Source organism: Anneissia japonica, unplaced genomic scaffold (assembly GCF_011630105.1).
Source record: "Anneissia japonica isolate Jap-2015-1 unplaced genomic scaffold, ASM1163010v1 scaffold1203_len951721_cov167, whole genome shotgun sequence".
Taxonomy (NCBI): domain Eukaryota; kingdom Metazoa; phylum Echinodermata; class Crinoidea; order Comatulida; family Comatulidae; genus Anneissia; species Anneissia japonica.
Genome location: NW_022722325.1, coordinates 650,215 through 669,812, shown reverse-complemented (window position 1 = coordinate 669,812; position 19,598 = coordinate 650,215). Strand labels below are relative to the sequence as shown.

The window sequence follows — 19,598 nt, the reverse complement described above, 5'->3', positions numbered from 1 at the left end:
TTGGATCTTTTCATTGAATTCTTTTACAGAGATTTAGTACAGTAGGGCAATATTGTTTGTATACTACTGTAAACTCGGCAAATATTGAGATTGTATGTAAATAACCTACATGTTTGCTATGTCTTCAACTGTAAGAACATACCCATGAGTATACTGTATACTGTACTGTTGTTTCCAGCTGTTTAAAAACAATTCTCGTTTTTTTTTTTAAGATGGCTTAACTTTTTAGCTACGGTAGCTGTTTCAGTTTGTAATTTTAGTTCTAGCTAATTATTGTCAATTTAGTTTTGTTTACTGAGTGAAAATGTTTACATTTTACAGTATGCTAGCTAAGAAAATTGGTTTAAATATAAAATGTATTACCACTAACCTTTTGTTATGAATTAAAATTGGAATTATTTTTGAATAAACAAATTAATTTCATAACATTGCTACTTTCATTTCATTAAATAAAGTGAAGTAGGCGTATGCACACAATACCCACTATTATAAATAAAGTTATAGCTGTAGTGTATATTTATTTGGGGTCCTGTGTTGTAAAATCTCAATTGATGTAAACATTGAATGGAAAACAAACATTATCAACTTGTTCATTATAAAAGATGAGAAAATGAAATTTATTCATATTTAACTTAATTAAAGCAATGAAAATATGATTTTTAATGATGCTCATGTCTTTTCCCTTAGCTAGTACATTTTGTAAGGCTAATGTGCAGGCATCGTAGGTATTTTTGGCGCTAATAAAAATACTTCATAGTTTTATTTCTTGTAGGCGATAAACAGATCAGGTCCACTGTAGTACAAAATGCCTACTACCAAAGCAAATAACATGTTATTATTTCCAAATATTAATTTATAATTTGATAATTTTATTAAAGCTTTTCTTCAATTCCAGATGGAACTATATTTGCCCGACTATTGCAGGGCTGTAAAAAGTTGGTGGCCCTGCGTCCGGGACTTGAGTATTTTGGGGCTGGGCTAGCAAAAAATACATTAAAACTAGACCAATATTCATTAGCTGATATATAAGGGCAAGCAATTATTTTGGCAAAACTAGACCTTGGTCCAGCAAAAAAAAATGTTTACGACTCTGTATTGGCAACAGCCCAAACAAGGTGGGCTCCTTTTCATTGGTAAATAAATTTATACTAAATGTAAATGCACTTTGCAGTAGAAAAAGGGCAATGCCTTTTATATATACTATTTAAGATGGCTTTAAGTATGAACTATATTCCACAAATAAGTAGATTAGTAGTTTCAACAATTTCACTAGATCTTATCAGAAAACCAGTAAAATTATTTCCCTGAATGAAATTTTTTTTAAAGTTTAGGAAAAAAGCAATGGTTTGGCCCTAAATATAATATGGAAATAAACAAAACAAGAAATCAATATTAAAACTTTGTATTGTTTTTTTTTTTATCTGACAGGCTATACATTTATATATTTTATTTTATTTATGTATTAACTTCATAACTACAATGTTCGTACTCATATTGTATTTATAATGAAGTATTTATTTATGATAATGATAGTATAATCTGATATGATACGATACTATTTATTGGGTTCACTTTCAGATCAGTGGCACCCAGGGGTTTATTTAAGAATTTGAGTAGCAGGAGAAATTTGAAAGTTGCATATCGAACAAATTGTTACTATCAATTAAGTATGTAAATTAAATGAAACACACTGAGCTGCACAAAAACCTGTACATAATAGTCATTTAAAATTAACGGAACATCAATTTTTTTTCACCCCCACGGGGCAGAATCAAAGTCAAATTCAGTCGATATTCTATAAGATAGCATTACAGGTTCTTGTACAGCTCACTGCGCTTCATCCAAGCAATATAAAGGTATTTTTTACAATATTTGTCAAAAATAAAACTTGCATCCGGTCACATCACAGCTGAATAAGAAAGATAAACAAAATATTAAAATAAATATCTCAGAATTGCAGAAAAATATAAACAAAATAAATAATAGAAAATTGAAATTATTAAAAGAAAAAAAAAACAATTACTTTAAATTTGACAGGAGCAAAAATAAGAAAAGAAAAGTGAATTGATTTACTGTACCCACCATAGGTACAACTGGTAAATGTCTTGACAATTAGGACTCTGCCAAGATTTATGAATATTGAAACTACATGAAACAGGATGTATCCTGGGACTGGGCAGTAGGCAGTATATTATTATTCCACTTGACTATCAAATGACTTCCTGCATTGCTTGTCAAGGAAGTGCTCTACTATAGTAAGTATTTACCCCAAAAAACATTTTTAAAAAACCCTGCTACTTTTAGGCGAGAATTTTTTATATCTTGGTGATAAGATAAGAGATGGTGACCGCTGATAATAGTGATTTCAATCCTTCGCCACAAAAAATGTAAATTTCCTTTTTTTTTTTACACCATCTGCTCCCCAGACATCTTCAAAATTACAATATTTCCTTCTTAATTATGTAAATTTAAAGCATTTATTAAGCTCATTACTACACTGTTTACATTCATTAATGATTTTCATTTTTATTTTCTTCTGCCTAAATGCTTTTGGCAAAATCTATTGCCAAAATTAGAACACATAATTTCATTTATTTATTTTTTACGCCCAGCTCTTACAAAAAAGTAAGTTTGCTAATCAATTTATTAAAAGAAGTCTCGCCTTATGGTAGGTATAATATGATAATTGTGACTGTATTTCTAAAAAAAAATAATTTAATATTCAAGTTAAATTTTATATCATCATTATTGAGAACTAAATAATGAGAGGAAAGTTGTTCAAATTTTATTTTACTATACTACTGTGGTCTCAAGGTGTATGTAAATCGAATGTTTGACTGTACTTATTATTCCAGTAACACTTGTCTCTTCTCAAGCATATCCTTGTATTATTTAGTTATTTTGGTTGGGAAGAACACATTCATGTTAAAATTCCCATTAAATAAGAAGATTTCCCACAATGTAATTTTGTTTGGTGTCGTGGGAAATCAAGGATTTTGATAAAATGTTTTTTTTTTTATCAGTTTTAATCGGTTTTTGCTAAAATTATGTTCTTAATTTTTGGAAATTCGATTACAACAACCAATTCCTTTTGGTTTTTCTGTACCGGCAGGCCCCAAGACCCTGTCAAGGAGGAACCTGGTAAATTGTGTACAACAATGACAGGTCATTGTCCTTGTAATCCATTGATGGTATTTCATTTGATACCTGGTGGGAGACGAAACATGTTCAACTTCCCTTTCCAAAAGTTTTTTTTTCCAGATTTACATGACTTGGTTCTGGTTTTATTGTTACCGACAGTACCACCAGCCACTACTGCTACATTTGATCTTTTGATCTTTATATTTTTTATTAGAAAATATATCGCCAGATGGAACACACTCTAGCAAAAACAGCTCTAGTCTAAAAAAATTAATAATAATTGATGCAACAATTGTTAAAAATGGATAACAAATAGCAAAGATTATGATATATTTTCAGTCCAGTGTGCTTTGATGTGGTCAATACATAAGAATTTTAGGTGGTTTGAAGATTTTCGTTTTTGACGCAAACGCCTGGTTTTGCCGCAGTCGGTAACTATTACATATTGTTAGGATCGGAGGAGGGAAACTACTTATTCTCTAGTGGGGATAAGTAAGTAAGATAAGTAAACTAAATTATTCAAAATGTTACTGTAACATCTTTATCATTCATTGCTGTGCATAAGGCAACCATATTATAGTATTTTGTATCGGCTGCATCTGATATATGAAAATCATTCAAGTTGCGGATTCTAGTGGGACTACTGTATCTGGCTTTAAATTCTTGGTAGGACTGAATAATTAATGGCAATTGTCCAATTTAGAAAGAAATATTTGTTTCTTTCTTGAAATCTATCTTAATTTTAAGTATTGAAGCACAATTTTGTAATTTTTGTAAGTGTAATGTGAATTATTAAACCATGATTGATTTTATACCATCGACTTAGGCTGAAATTGCTTAAAAGTTAAGAACAAAATAAGAACAAATTGAGGCTGAGGTTAAATGTCAGGTGAGGTTTTTATATTTTTTTTAATCGAAAAACCAATAAATCTAATTGTACCTCATTTGGAGTAGGGTTGACCTATGTAATACCCTGTACAATACAGTATAATAATAATATATACTGGTGTAAAATAATAATTTTCTATGTTTGAAAAGCATGTAAAAATAAGGAGAAAAAAAAACATTTTGAGCCTGAAATTGGGCAAAATTTTACTGGTTCTTATAAAAAAAAGTGTAATCATTAATAATAACTTTGAACACAGATGGTTTTATTATTAGGTAATAATAAAAAAATTATTTAAATTTAGGCCTGTGCTATCTTGGCCAATTCATAAATAATCTTAGCCAGAATTTCAAAGTTTTTTCTCTAGCACCTTCTTCAAGAATGTGTAGTACCCAAGGCCTCATGTGACCTTTACTTTCAATGGAGGTCACTATTGTTTGCCCTTGCTGGTACCAGGAATTAGGTACTGTCTTTCAGGATAGAAGTCATCAGGAAAACCCTAAAATTTACATTGTAAAACATTTACTTGCTTATTTCAGTTGTTAAAAAAAAAGTTAGAACTTTTAACGAGTTTGTATAAAAACAATTTAGTTGTCATTGCTTTATAAACTGTTTATTGAAAAAATCCTTAAAATTGAATACCAAGGGGCTAACGATTAATGGACTCGTGTCTGTGTTTGCTCCCCATCTACCATAAATGTTCATAAATATTTTTATGTGCTTGCATTTAAAAATGAATAAAGAAACAAAAGAGAGAAAAATTACCAGCCAATTTAAGTGTCTGCAAAGAATGAAATACTTTTTTCAATTGTAATTGTAAAGTAAATATTGAACTCTGATTTAACCATGCCTAAATATAAGAATGTTGTTTGTAGGCCAGCATATAATGGTCGACCTTATTCAGTCTTAATAGTCTGAGAACACCATTAGAAACTCCGAGCTTAAATAATCCTGTTGAATAGCTTTTACAGATTTGAAAGTTTTTTTAACATACGTCGTTCATAATCTGTTAAACCACATCAACCATGTAGTACTTGATAGGATATCTTGAAAATTTTGGCAAAAACGCAAAACAATTCAACAGAGCAAAATGAAATTTAGTAGAAACAAGCTATAGGGAAACCCATAATATAGAATAAAGACAATGCCTTGAAATTAAATATTTATATTATATTCAAATAAAAAAAAATTGTTATATATAGTTTTGCAGGAAATAAAAAATATTAATGTGTTTTTACTTCACACTTTCTTTTTGAACTTTCTCATGAAGATGAGCATAGATATTGAAAGAGAAACATTTTTTTTGTTCAAGGAAAAAAACGGATACAATATAAAAAAACGAAGTACGGTCGAATATTCAGTTCAATATAACATTTTATTCAATTACTTTTCTCATGTATTTAACAGAAAAGGATATATTCAATTCAATGTAACATTTAATTTCTTTTCTCATACATATAATAATAATAATAATACGTCGTTCTTATATAGCTCTTCATACACAAAGCGCTTCACATTACTATCCTGGTCATTGGATCAAACACATATGGAACACATACTCAACACCAAATTAAATATTAAATTAAATTATATTATTATTCCATAACAGAAAAAATACATAATTATTCACATAAGCCTAACAGAAAAGGATATTTAATATAAAGTAAAGGAATGCAAAAGAAGGAAGAAGGCCAACATCTTGTGTTGGGACAGAACAAGATGACAAAAATTAACAGAAAACCATTGAGGCAAAACAATACAATACATACCTAACTAATTAGGGTTCATAGATAACAAACCGAGACAGGTGGCAAAGAAAAGGCATATGAAAAAGGTAACAAATAATATAAGTTTAATAGTGTATGCAGGGCATTAATGAATCACTGTAAGAACACTATGCACCTTACAGTTCCAATTCACATGTACAGTAGATGAAGTGTAACCCTCGTAAAGTCTCGGGAACTTTTAACGCAACTGTTACATGCTTTTGCTCACATCCTTGTTGCAATTTGTTACAAATTTATACATTTGGCCAAATGTTTGACACTGTTAGTAAAGTAGCCAAATCGATATCACTGCTTGAACGCGAGTTTATCAGGTATGGTTACACCACCTGCGGCCCCTTTCGCAATAGCCTGTCATGTTATACCAATATTATTTCATTTCCGTGATAGAAAAGAATGTCAATTGCTTCTAGACAATCATAACATGAATTGTGTTGTATCGCTTAAAACATTGGGGAATATCTTGTAAGCACATTTGAGATTCAATATTCTTGTAGTAGGAATCTTATCTGTGTGGTACTTATACAGTAGTGTGCCAATATTCTGTAATTATTTCTCTGTTTAAATTTTGTAGTCAATTTATTTTCATTTAAATTATTTTTCATCAATTGTAAAAGCAGGTAAAAAGATGAAAAGCATAAGGGGAGGAAAACCAGAAGAAATGGACTTAAGAAAATGATTTAAATCACTGTCGACTTATAGAACACATAGAACAAAAAAACATGTATGATACAGTTTTAGCAGGGGAATTCCCCCGGACCCCAGGACACTGTTGTCTCGATCGGCCCAAATTTTGGTGTCCCCCCCCAACTTTTCGGGGCCCCCCCTTTCATCTCTCCCCCGCCCCCTTTTGGACATCTCTGGATCCGCCCCTGATACTAATGGACAAATGTAGGTAGTCTTGGCCAAAGACATAAGAGAAATTCACTGTAAGGGTTCAAACCCTTGACCTCAAGATTCAGAGTCCAACCGCTGCTCCAGCCACTTTTACGCTACCCAAGTTTAATTCTTACGCCCTGTCCGTACTATTAGACAAATGCACGATTTTAATAATTAACATTGATAATATCGATTTTATAATAGGTAAAGATATGCATTACAATAGGATTTAAAACATTCTTGTTACAGTATTCTGTTTTTTTTTTTGCAGCTTAGTAGCCTCCAGTCTGAAGTGGATGATATAAAAACTGTGAGCCACATTTTATTATATTTTTCTATATATTTTCATATATTTTGTCATTTTCATTATATAAGTGAAAAGAGTATGCAAGGTTTCGGCCTTGGGTGTAGGGTGTGGGATAGGGTGCGGAAAATGAGAATGCTAATCTAAATTCCATAATGCAGAACTAATTTCCAGAATGCAGAACTTTTTTGTATTTTAACCCACTTGGTGCAACTAATATGCTGCCATGGTTTTAATAAATTTACTGTAGCACATAAACAAAGTGTAAGTGCATAAAGTATTACTGAAACTGAATTAAAATGTTGAAAAAAGATGTGTTTTCAGACAGTTTATTAAAATGTTAAAGAGAAAGTGAATTGCGAACTTCCATATAAATGGTGAAGCAAAAGAAAATGCTTTGTTACCATAAAGATGCAGCGATGCAATTTATTATTATTATTATTTCGGAACTATTACAGAATTCTAATAAGAGTGAAAAAAATCAAAACATTTTAAAGGTTTTAATAATTCAAACTTAACACTAACCAATTGTAAAAAGACTTTTAAACTATAACAGACATTATGAATGATGACTATATACAGTATGAGCACCTTATTCCTGTACCTATTATACAAACCAAAAAATGTGCAGCGTATAGAGTCAGAAGAGAGCCAAATCTGTTACACCATGAAAATGCCTGCTCAAAACTAGGGATACAATCACAGCTATTGATTAGAACGCAAAGTATAAGGGTTAGGCCTGTGTGGGTCAAATTATGAATTGTGTTTTTACACTAACATTTTTTGGAAAATTACTTTTAAATATTAATATGCAGCATATTGCTGTTTAAAAATGACCTTAATAATCCTGTTACCCGGTACACAAGCATTTCACTGGCACCATTCCTGTACTGTTTTTAGTTAAACAATGTTTTTTGTAGAAAAGGTACAGGTATTTTATATCATTTCATAATGTATTCTATGTCTTCATAAACAAGATCTCGTAATCTCGAAAGCTCCGATGATTGCAGTGTAATAGAGGCAGTAGAGTATATTGTGTATTGTATGGCTGCCCATATAAAAAAGATCTATTAATCAATCAGCCGAGTGTTTCTAGAACTCCCCATCGGAGCTAAAAATCCAAATTTTTTAAAAAGTCATTACACAAACAGTGGGTGCCTAGAGGTAGAATGTCACTTAATACTACTGTCATATTATCTTGGTCCCTGGAACACAAATATTGATCCAATCTCATTGCACTGGCACCACTGTGGACTTACTGTTGTCATTTAACAACGTTTTTGTTAAAAAATATATTTTTATATCATTTTGAGTGTGTACCCGAGTTTTACACAAATATTGAGTGTATACACTAGAATGTCGCATTTAATACCCCAGGAAGTGTAAAAAAACATCATTATTGTACAAGTTATTGTACACTGAAGTATATGAAGATCTTTGTCATTTGTCAATTGGATAGTATAAAGTACCAAAGGTTGTTGTGTGGCCATCCTACATTTTCTGACCTCATTCATGGATAGTTCATTGACTGGAAGTGAAGAAAAGTGACATCAGTGAGTGCTACAATACACTTGTTTGCAATGAAAGAAATGATTGCTGCGAAGCAGCCAATTCATATTCTTGACATGAAAGGTCATTATTTGTCAAAAAACAAGGGCCTAAGATGACTGAAAGTGTAGTTTCCTTCTTTCGTTCTGCCGGGTAAAATCAATTACTTTAGGCGACGTTTGTAGACTAACCAACACCTACCAACGTCCGCATGTCGCGCTAGCCTTATCCTACTCTAGGCCTAGACTAGCTAGGATGTTATAGGCCTAGCCTTGAAGGGATGAAGGTCCCAATGAAAAACAACGTCGCTCCTTGATAGCTAACATTGTCTATTTAACATCACAATAATTCATTATTAGACCTATAGTTGTTTTTGGAATTGTACTCCACAAATCTCAGCCGATATCTCGCACAAACTCGAGTAACATCTCGTATCTATTATCGTGACATCATGGCTCGCTGGCTCACACTTGCGATGTCTCGCACTTGTGATCAAATAACACGCTGGCTCGCACTTTGGCAACACTCTTTGGCAGTCAACTCGCCCCTAGAAAACCCACCCTTGGAAACGTGCCCCATAAAAAAATTTACACTTCCTAGACCATGCAGTCTTCAAAATAAAAATTTTAACCTTTGGTAATCAACTACATTTTCCACATACATAGAAATTTTTGAAACTTTATTAAAAAAAACCTAAACCATAATTCACCACTATAGACACTTTTTGACAAAAATGAAAAATTACGACTTGGGTTGTGTCTCATATTATTTGTTATATTTTTATTATTCATTATTTTCACTTGACTCGCATAAACAATTTTGTTCGAAGAACATTTATATTCAGTTGTACTTCGCAGCACTTCACTTGCAATTTGCAATTTATAGTTTATTTAATCCTATGTGACCCATACTGAACCAATCAAATGCCAAGAATATGGAAAAAATTAGTATTTTGAAGCTTATTTAAAATCAATTCATATTTATTCTGGAAATAGAAAACAAAATAAATAACTGAAGTGGCATACCTGACAGTTACAGTGCAAAAAAACAAAAGTTTTAATTGAAAAAAGTATCCTCCCAAAAACCCCATAATTACAGCAGTAGCAAATTGAATTGGAGTGATATTATCTTTTCTCCTTCCTTTTTTTTTCACCTTTAGAATCTGGATGCCAATAACTGTGCAAGTAGCCCTTGTCAGAATGGAGGAACATGTACCAATACATATAGTGGTTTTTATTGTCACTGCACCAGTAATTGGGAGGTAAGTATTTATAAAAGGGGGAAATACTGGAGCATGCTGTCATACAAAGCTCCTATGTGCACAGGATGGGGTTACAGTGACGCTGTTTCGTTATCAGAGCCTAGTGCCCCATTCTATTCTTTCTACTCGTTTTACATTTCAATAAAACCTTTGTTTTTTATGCTCAAAGTAAATAAATTAAAACAAATATTGGTTGATTACATCTAAATTAATTTAAGTGTTGTTTTAAAGTACATTATCATTTTTGATGCACCAAGAATTTTTCAATGGATTCCTGCACACAATTTTTCATTCATGTTCTTTTTTTTTTTAAAGATTATTTAGTCTAGTATAATAATGTTTTGGAAACCCAACAAATTCAGATCAAATAAAACAATTTCTTCCCTAAAACCCTACAAATACAGCAGTGACAAATTGAATTGGAGTGATATTTATCAATTAAGTAATTTTAATATTTGAAGTTTGAAAGACAAATTTTCAGTAATATTTATTTTTTAAAAATATAAAGTCTAATGTAATAATGTGTTGGAAACCATAACAAATTCAAATAAAAACAAAATTCCTCCCTAAAACCCCACAAATATAGCAGTAGCAAATTGAATTGGAGTGATGAAATTAATTTTAATATTTGGATTTTAAAAATCAAGGAGCTAGCATAAAATAATAACATATTCAGGTTTTTAATACTTGTAACTCATACTTAAGAATTCGTTGTTGCTTTGTTTAGGGTCCAACCTGCTCTTCTGATGTAAATGAATGCTCACTAATCAGCGGAGGCCCAGATGACTGTCAAAATGGAGGTACTTGTTATAACTCACAAGGAAGCTTCAGGTAACCAAATTGTTAACTACCTTTAATGTCAGTGACATCGAACAAAATGCACCGGCCCTACATTTCTAACCATTGAGATCAAAGTATTAGAGCTTTAAGAACTAAAAAATATTTCGGTGTTTTCTGGTCCCAGGATACCAGAAAATCATATTTACCATGTGTACCATGACTGTATTACTTTTAGGCAAACACTTCATCAGTGGTGTTCAATAGTTTTTAGTATTTTGATTAAACCCATGGTGTGTGGTATACTATGGTACTCTACACAACATTGTATGTTTGTACTACTGAGCATGTGAATTTGATGTACTAGATGCTAGTTTACAAGATTTTTTGTTTATCCTGCAATATATTAACTGTTTTCAATGTATACAGTATTAGTTGTTATAACTTAGAATAATAGGGTAACTTCAGTGTAATATGACAGTCAGTTGGAAAAACAATTATAAGCTTACATTTTTAGAATTACATAACGTTTGGTTTTTTTTCCACAAATTTCATTGTAAACTAATGCATGCATGCTTTGTGTATGTAGTCAGAAAATTTCGTACAAGTTTTTGAGTCTATAAGAAAATAATGTTCAACGATATACTAAAAGAATAGAATAGGGTTATATACCCATTTAACAATAATGAGCTTGTTAATGGTGTAAGGAACATTGTCATGTTCTTTGGACCCATAGAGACAATTCTATTAGTGATGTACAAGCATGCAAAGGCAACTTAAAACCTCAAATACAAAGTACTCATAGATTGCAATTAAACAGAATTACTAAACAATGGATTTAAATTTCAAGGGATGATACTGGTATGGGCATGACCCCAATTAAATCAGATTATTAAACAAAGGATAAAGTTGCAGTTTAAGAGATATTGAGCTTCAGGTTTTTGCAATTAATTTCGTTGTAGAGAAAATCACTCAAGGTATCTTTTCAGGTTTGCCTTTGTGACCATTAATGAGGTAAAATGTTTTCCATCATTTTCAAGAGGTTACAAAACACTCCTTTTTGTGACTCCCCTTCCTTTCTTTGAAAGAGTACGCAATAAAATTTTAGTTGTTGTCATTTTGATAATCATATTTATCTTCATTATATAAGATGCATACAGTGTTAACCCCTTTCCCTAGCATATGCTTTGTACACTTGCAATCATGATGAAAATTAATAATGGTGCTTATGCTTGGCATATACTATCAGATTTCTTTTGAAGATTTGGAATTTATATTATCCATAGTGCAAATTTTTTTTTTTTAATTCTACAACATATTAAGAATGATAAAATTAATAAATATTGTTGTTGTCCTTCATCTTTGTAGTTGCACGTGTGCGCCAAATTGGTACGGCCCAAAATGCACGATTCAGTATGAAGACTGTTCAACAGCCTCGAGTGCGGAACTTTGCGGGCATGGAACTTGCATTAACCAGAACCGAGTGGTTGAAGACCAGGTTAGTACCGTGATACTATCAGCTTGCGTAATATTGTGGTTGAAAACCAGGTTTATAGTACCGTGATACTATCAGCTTGCGTAATATTGTGGTTGAAAACCATGTTAGTACCATGATACTATCAGCTTGCGTAATATTGTGGTTGAAAACCAGGTTAGAACCGTGATACTATCAGCTTGTGTAATATTGTGGTTGAAAACCAGGCTAGTACCGTGATACTATCAGCTTGCGTAATATTGTGGTTGAAAACCAGGTTAGTACCGTGATACTATCAGCCTGCGTAACATTGTAGTTGAAAACCAGGTTAGTACCGTGATACTATCAGCTTGCGTAATATTGTGGTTGAAAACCAGGTTAGTACCATGATACTATCAGCTTGCATAATATTGTGGTTGAAAACCAGGTTAGTACCGTGATACTATCAGCTTGCGTAATATTGTGGTTGAAAACCAGGTTAGTACCGTGATACTATCAGCTTGTGTAATATTGTGGTTGAAAACCAGGTTAGTACCGTGATACTATCAGCTTGCGTAATATTGTTTCTTCAACAACTCTTGTTTAGTATCAAGTCTGCCCTTATTTTTTGGGTGTTGCTCAGTTTTCTGACACCAGAAGAAAATTTGCTTGTCCTGTAAGTACAAAGAAAAGCAAAAGATCAAAGATAAAACAAAAACTAATAAAAGGCAACATATTGCTAAATTTTTAGATAAAAGTAATATGATTTTAGACGTCAAACTATTAATAATATGGTAAGAACAAACAAAAGGCAATAATTTAAGAAAAGGTACCTTTGTAATAAAATCTATGAAAATGTTACATCAGAGATAAAAGAAAAACTATTGAATTTATTGTTAAACAATTAAAGGACATGGTAAGATCAATGATTGAAAGACAGTGAATTAAGAAAGAATTTACCTTTGAATAAAACTATTTTTAGAATATTAAAGGAGTGGACAAGGAACATCAAACATACAATTGGTGAATGCTTTAGGCTAAGTAAATTTTGCTTTCAAAATAGAACAAAAAGAACCTGAAGTTTTTACGAACATGCAAACACCTCGAATGCTTTTTCAGGATTAGATGAGACTTTTTTTTATACCTTGTTTCGCGAATCCGCTGCCCTGCAATATTGATAATTTAGAATAAAAATAAAATTTTATTTTTGGCCAATCACACCCGCTGCCATGAAAACTGGAAATTTCAGAAAAAAGTTTTTCTTTATTTTTATTACGCCCTTCCTTGCCTTGAAATCTCCCAAAAATAAGATATGTATATTTCTTCCTATTTATAAAAATTTAATGTATTTTATCATATAAAGTATTTAACCATCCCATTACTACACTTTTTACATTTAACAATAGAAGGGTGAGGGCAGTGAGTTTTTTTTCATTTGCTTGTTAGTTTAGTTTTCTCTGTTTAATTTTACTTTTTTTTTTCTTTCATTTGCCTTTATGTTTTAAGTTTTGATTTGCTTGGCTTTGTTTTTCTTTGGACGGACCGTTACGTAGGAGTGCCACTGTTGTAAAAGTGTCGTTAAAGAATAATAATAATATTTTACTTTTATCCTCCGTCCGGATGTTTTTGGCAAAACTTATTTGCTAAACAAGAAAACATAATTTTATATTTATTTTTTTTCTGCCCACCTCTGACGATCTTTAAAAAAAATGGGTTTGCGAAACAAGGAATAAAAGAAGTCTTGCCTTATATCTAATAAAATTCTAATTAAATTTTAACCATCAAAAACATGTAAATTTTCAGTCTTTGATTCGAAGGAGCATGTGCTTCTGGTAAGGTATCCCATTCCCACTACAACCTCACCTCTAGTGATAATAATTCAGCAAGTTTCAACCAGATACAGTGATAGCTCATAAAACAGATGCTTAAACTGAGTTTGGATGCTGTCAAGCTGTTTGCTAAGTCGTACTATGCTCTGCCTCACTCTTACCCTGATGAATTATGTTTATCCAATAATGTCCACAATTCTGTTACATCAATTTGGTTGTTAAAGATGTATTGTCGCTTGCTAATGTCAAAAAATCATAAAAAATAATTTTGAAATAAACTTGCTCATATTGCAATAGCATATAAATTATTAACTTGTGCATAAAAATTATTGAATTTAAAAAATGTGTACCCTGATTTTTAAACCAAAAAATTATAATAAAAATAATACAATAATACAGTGACTGAAAGTGTTTCTATCATTTTTCGCTGTAAACTGATGGGTAGACATTTTTTAAATACACTAATTTCTATGTTCAAGTTGATAACTTTCATGTTACTTCAAAATGGGCAAGTTGATTTTTTTAGTATTTAGCATGGGACAACAAATATTTAAAGAGAGAAAGAATGTTTATATATTTGTATATCATTCAGTGTTTTACTTATTGATTCTATGAAGGCCAAGTATGAATGCATATGCTTCGATGGATGGCAGTCGGACAACACCGCCAACCCAGCCTGTACAGTCGACATCAACGAATGCCTAAATAGGGTCTATCCGTGCTCCAGTGACCCATATGTTCAGTGTATTAATTTAGACGGCACATACTACTGTGGCACTTGCCCAACTGGTAAGATTACATATCTTATTATAAACTTACTTTCGTTGATTTTTGAATTATTTGCCATATGTTAGTGCTAAGAATAAAGAATAGAGCCATGATGTGCATGTTGGGTGCCCTGACACATAATTGTACCATTTTTTTTTTAGTTAATATAAGTCACTATGCTATATTGTGTAGATTATAGGTCTGTCAATACAAGATAAACAAAAATTAAAAGGGCTCTGGTTAAACCCCTTGGTCTAGTTTTGTTATTGAACTGTCAAACACTTGTTATATTTTACACATTTTATTTATAGCAGTATGTCTGTGTACTGTCAAACATACAGTAAATTTATTCCGATTTCCAGCTCCTTCTACTTGGCCAATAGGTATCTGCATGCCTGGCTATTTATTGCGCTATTGCATTGACCGATACTCTAGCTAGCCTGTTGCGAAGTATCAAATGTGCACGTCCGGTAAAATTGAATGGTGAATGATACTTGAATACTCCTGATTACCATTGACCGCAACACAACAAATTGGATTAAATTTTTGGGGTGCGAATAATTACCCTACCCTCATAACTACACTCCATTCTAATTCTTAGAATAATTGTCATATTTAAATAACTACAGAAAATTTGAGTATAACTTAGTTAACCATTATTAAGTTTTGAAAATAATAAATTGCTTTAAAAAAACAATTATAGGCACTAGTCACTTGGATTTATTAGGCATAAAAACCAACTGTCTAAATTAAAATAAGGTGTTTATATAAATAAATTTATTACTAATTTTTCAGTTTACTAAAATCAATCTTTGATTAACAAATACTTCTTTGAAGTAAAACTCTAAACAGAAAGTTTATTGCCAATTTTGTAAAAAGTAAGCCTCTCCCTTTTCCCATACATAACTTGTTATTCAACCACACAATTGATCAACATGCTTCAACTACTGTTTATTTGCATTATTTATAACCCGTGAAGTTGTATTTCATTTGATACTTAAAAAAAAGGTGAATTTTGTGGTTATCTATTATGAGTTGAATATTTTGGTAGCAGAAGTACATATCATTCCGCTACTTGGTTTGGTAGTGGAATAATGTTTTTAAAACTTTTATTTCTACTAATATCAAAAAATGTAATTTGGTGCCCATTGTTTTCTGATAAATTTTCAGTATGTTATATGCATCTGTAATTTTTTTTTTTTAATAAATAATTTAGAGGAGTAAAAAAAAAATTGTGTACTGGAATCACATAAATTGATCTAATTTTTAAAGAAAAAGAAAAATTTATTTATAATTTATATGATTTCCACCTATAAAACCCTGTTCAAAACTATTTTTATTACTGAATTTCATCATTGGGGGCCATTTTTACCTACCTGTCATTAGGGCCATTTTCACTGGGACAATTTTTCCGGGGCCATTTTTTTCCGGGGTCATTCTTTCGCACAACCCAGTGTACACACACATACACACAGGTCTGATAGGTCTAATCTGGTCTTGTCTACTATAAATGCTTCCATCAAATCCATAATGGATAAGCTAGAAATGAGATTTACCAAAGAAAAGAGATAACCTGATCAATTTTTTTTCCTTTAAAATGACTTTTTTATACTGTTTTATTCAAGGCTACACTGGTAATGGACATCAATGCTCTGACATCAATGAATGTAATACCAATAACGGTGGCTGCTCTCAAAGCCCTTTTGTTACGTGTATAAACACAGTAGGATCTAGAACTTGTGGGCCATGCCCTGTCGGTAGGTAAACACTTACTTAACTTCACTGTATGTAACCTATCATTTTTGTTGTTCGAAGATTTTTAGGTTTGTAAATTGTTGATCTTTCAAGGTCTAGACAGATTAGAATCTACCCTTGACTCAGGTTTATATTATATAAACTTAATGGGATTATTATAGTATGTATGAATACGGCATTCAGCCCTGTCTATTTATAAATACTAAACTAATATAAGCATGCTATTGAGTCAGATTGGTATTCAAATACAAAGATAATGGGTTTTTCTATGATAATCCAATATTTATCAACATGTGGGATCACCCGGATTACACCTAAATGTTCCATCATAATAAAAAAAACTTGAACAGCCTTGGTTATGACTTGCTTGCTGTCATTTCCTGGCTTGCATTCAGCAATATTGGATTCGATGACTATTTTTTAAATTCAATAATTTCTATGCTCAAATTAATAATTGTTATGTTACTACAAATTGAGCAAGTTAATTTTGAAAATAACGATTTTTTTTTTAATCATTTTAACGGGAAAGTACATCTATATAAAATATAGTCCAATACTTGTAATTAAATTGCTTACTTTTATGCATAATTAATATTCTTTGCATAGAATATTAATCTGGCTATCAATCAGTTTTTCGTTGTAAAAAATACTGCAATGAAATAAGTCAGCAAAAAACCTTGCTTTGATCTGTGTCTCATTGGAAAACTATGTGTGATCTTAAAATGAGCAATTCAGCGTAAGCTTTGTCAACACTATAAAATTTTCATTGGTGTGATATGCCCATATTTGTATGTGATATGCCCATATTTGTGTGTGATATGCCCATATTTGTGTGTGATATGCCCATATTTGTGTGTGATATGCCCATATTTGTGTGTGATATGCCCATATTTGTATGTGATATGCCCATATTTGTATGTGATATGCCCATATTTGTATGTGATATGCCAATATTTGTATGTGATATGCCCATATTTATATGTGATATGCACATATTTGGATGTAATGAAAAATATTTCTCACATAAAATTTGATAGTGTGGAAAAAGTTTTAAGCAAATTGTTTAAATGTTTTCATTTTTTTAATTAAAAATTTTTATTTATTTGTTATAAAAACCTCACATTAATCGAAGAGGTAATCCTATGAATTTACATAATAACAAGCATAAAACACGAAAATATTTTAACGGTAGTCACAGAAAAGAAAAAATTATAAGAATTCCAGGTTGGTTATCTTTACAAAGTATCAGTAAATATTCATGCTAAAATATTATGATTCATTTTGAACCCATAGGATACATTGGAGATGGTGTGACTTGCACGTATGTCGGTGTGTGTTACCAGGACAATGGAGGATGTAGTCAATACGCTACTTGTACTAATAATCCAGGTTGGTTAACAAAATTTTTATCACACTAAAAGATGAAAAGATATTTTAAAAGTTGCTCCACTAACATACTGAATATATATATATATATATATATTTATATGTAGACATATATTATATCTATCTGCTCTGCTATATACTGCATTGAGCACTCTTGTCTACATGATCTGGTTTAAGCCAACCACGCATAATAATTTAACTTTTTTAATTTGTAAACAATAGTTACTATACTAAACAACTTTTTTGATACTTTTTAACTATATATATATTGTTTATTGAAAGTTATGTGTCTTTATTGAGCTTGTTGACAGAATGATTTTCCTTTTTTGGACAAATAAAGTTTCTGTTTTCTGTATATTGGGTTAGCTAAAAATCATTGAAAGTTGATGATGTTTTCATTAAGGGATTTTTAAATGAGCAATAAATGTTAATTTTAATATAATTTTTAATAGGTTTTCAAATGGTTCCATAGACTATATGAGGTTTGGCATTCCAAAACCAGCGTAGTGACAGTAATCGTTAAACTTAGTATTTAGCATGAGAATGTGTCAGTATTGTATACTTTAGTACAGAGAAGCTGTAATACTTTCACGAATAACTTTGGCAATAGTAAGTCAATTCCAATAAAAATGACCCATTATATTAAAGCTTACAATGTAGAGAATAAGAATATAATAAGTCATTTTTCATTTTTTGGGTGTCACTGATGGAGGTTTTGGTATGGCAAGCCTTATATATCTTATTCTTGTGTTTAGTTGGCTAGCTTTGTATGCCTACATTTTATAATTTTTTCACCAATTAGACCTCTGGCTCTTCATACATATGCATATGCAACCCTGGTTATAGTGGAAATAACTGTCAGAATAACGTCAATGAGTGTTCCAGCAACCCTTGTCAAAATGGTGGTACTTGTAGCGATGGTGTCGATGGGTATACATGCTCTTGTGCCTCAGGGTATGACGGACCTAATTGTGAAGACACCACTTTCAGTAAGTGCGCCTACGCTGTGCTGCATGCTGATTATTTTGGGCACCGAACATATTAATCGCTGGATATTGCTGGCTCTTTTTTTGGCGTTTAAAGCTTCGTTCACATCAAGCCCGGATCCGGTTTGGAGCCCGGAAAAAAAATTGTGAGTTGCTACGATTTTGAACGCTGCATTCACATCACTAACAGAACACAGCTATTCGGGTTTAGTGCGCATGTGTTCTATTGGTTCGAACCAACCAAGATTGTTGCTGATTGGTCAAAATGGCTCTCAGATTTACGGTCTGGATACGGAGTCTGGATTGGAAATCGTACGAATTTGATGTAAACGTTCCTATTCTTTACCACTGAACCCATTTTTCACAATTTTTTGTCCGGGCACCTGACCAGATCCGGGACTTGATGTGAACGTAGCTTAACAGATAACAAAAGAACTTTTAAAGTGGTAATTCCACATAAAATAAGTATAACCCAAATATTTCTGTTCTTCCTGTTATTTAGTTCATTATTGAATTTATACTTTATTTATAGTAAATGACTGTGATAATTGGATCTAATGAGTACCAAAGAATACATAACAAATTTTACTTGTACTTTCTGAAAACAACTTCCAATGAAAATATAACGGATACTACAAGTTTAACAACACAAAATATGCTGGTTAAGCACTTTCTTAAATAGCAATCCCTTCACAAGATAAACATATGCACAAGATTCTCAATATAGACCAAGTCTCACAGTAAGGTTTTACTGCAACTGGAGTTGAACTCAGCACCATGGGCAAGCATTTTAGCCAGTTATCTCAGCAATTCCACCCTATTTCAACCAGTAACTATTATT

General features: G+C 31.7%; 1 protein-coding gene across 1 annotated transcript in view; it reads left to right on the top strand.

The window, feature by feature from the left end:
* Positions 1-3,158: 3,158 nt before the first annotated feature.
* Positions 3,159-19,598, top strand: part of LOC117111848 (cubilin-like) — a 79,627-nt gene continuing 63,187 nt past the window's right edge. The window contains exons 1-10 of the mRNA XM_033254857.1: positions 3,159-3,191; positions 6,962-7,000; positions 9,702-9,803; positions 10,531-10,634; positions 11,949-12,078; positions 14,480-14,651; positions 16,256-16,387; positions 17,679-17,774; positions 18,224-18,234; positions 18,574-18,760. Of these exons, the coding sequence (XP_033110748.1) occupies positions 3,159-3,191; positions 6,962-7,000; positions 9,702-9,803; positions 10,531-10,634; positions 11,949-12,078; positions 14,480-14,651; positions 16,256-16,387; positions 17,679-17,774; positions 18,224-18,234; positions 18,574-18,760 (1,006 nt within the window). The remainder of the gene's footprint in view (positions 3,192-6,961; positions 7,001-9,701; positions 9,804-10,530; positions 10,635-11,948; positions 12,079-14,479; positions 14,652-16,255; positions 16,388-17,678; positions 17,775-18,223; positions 18,235-18,573; positions 18,761-19,598) is intronic.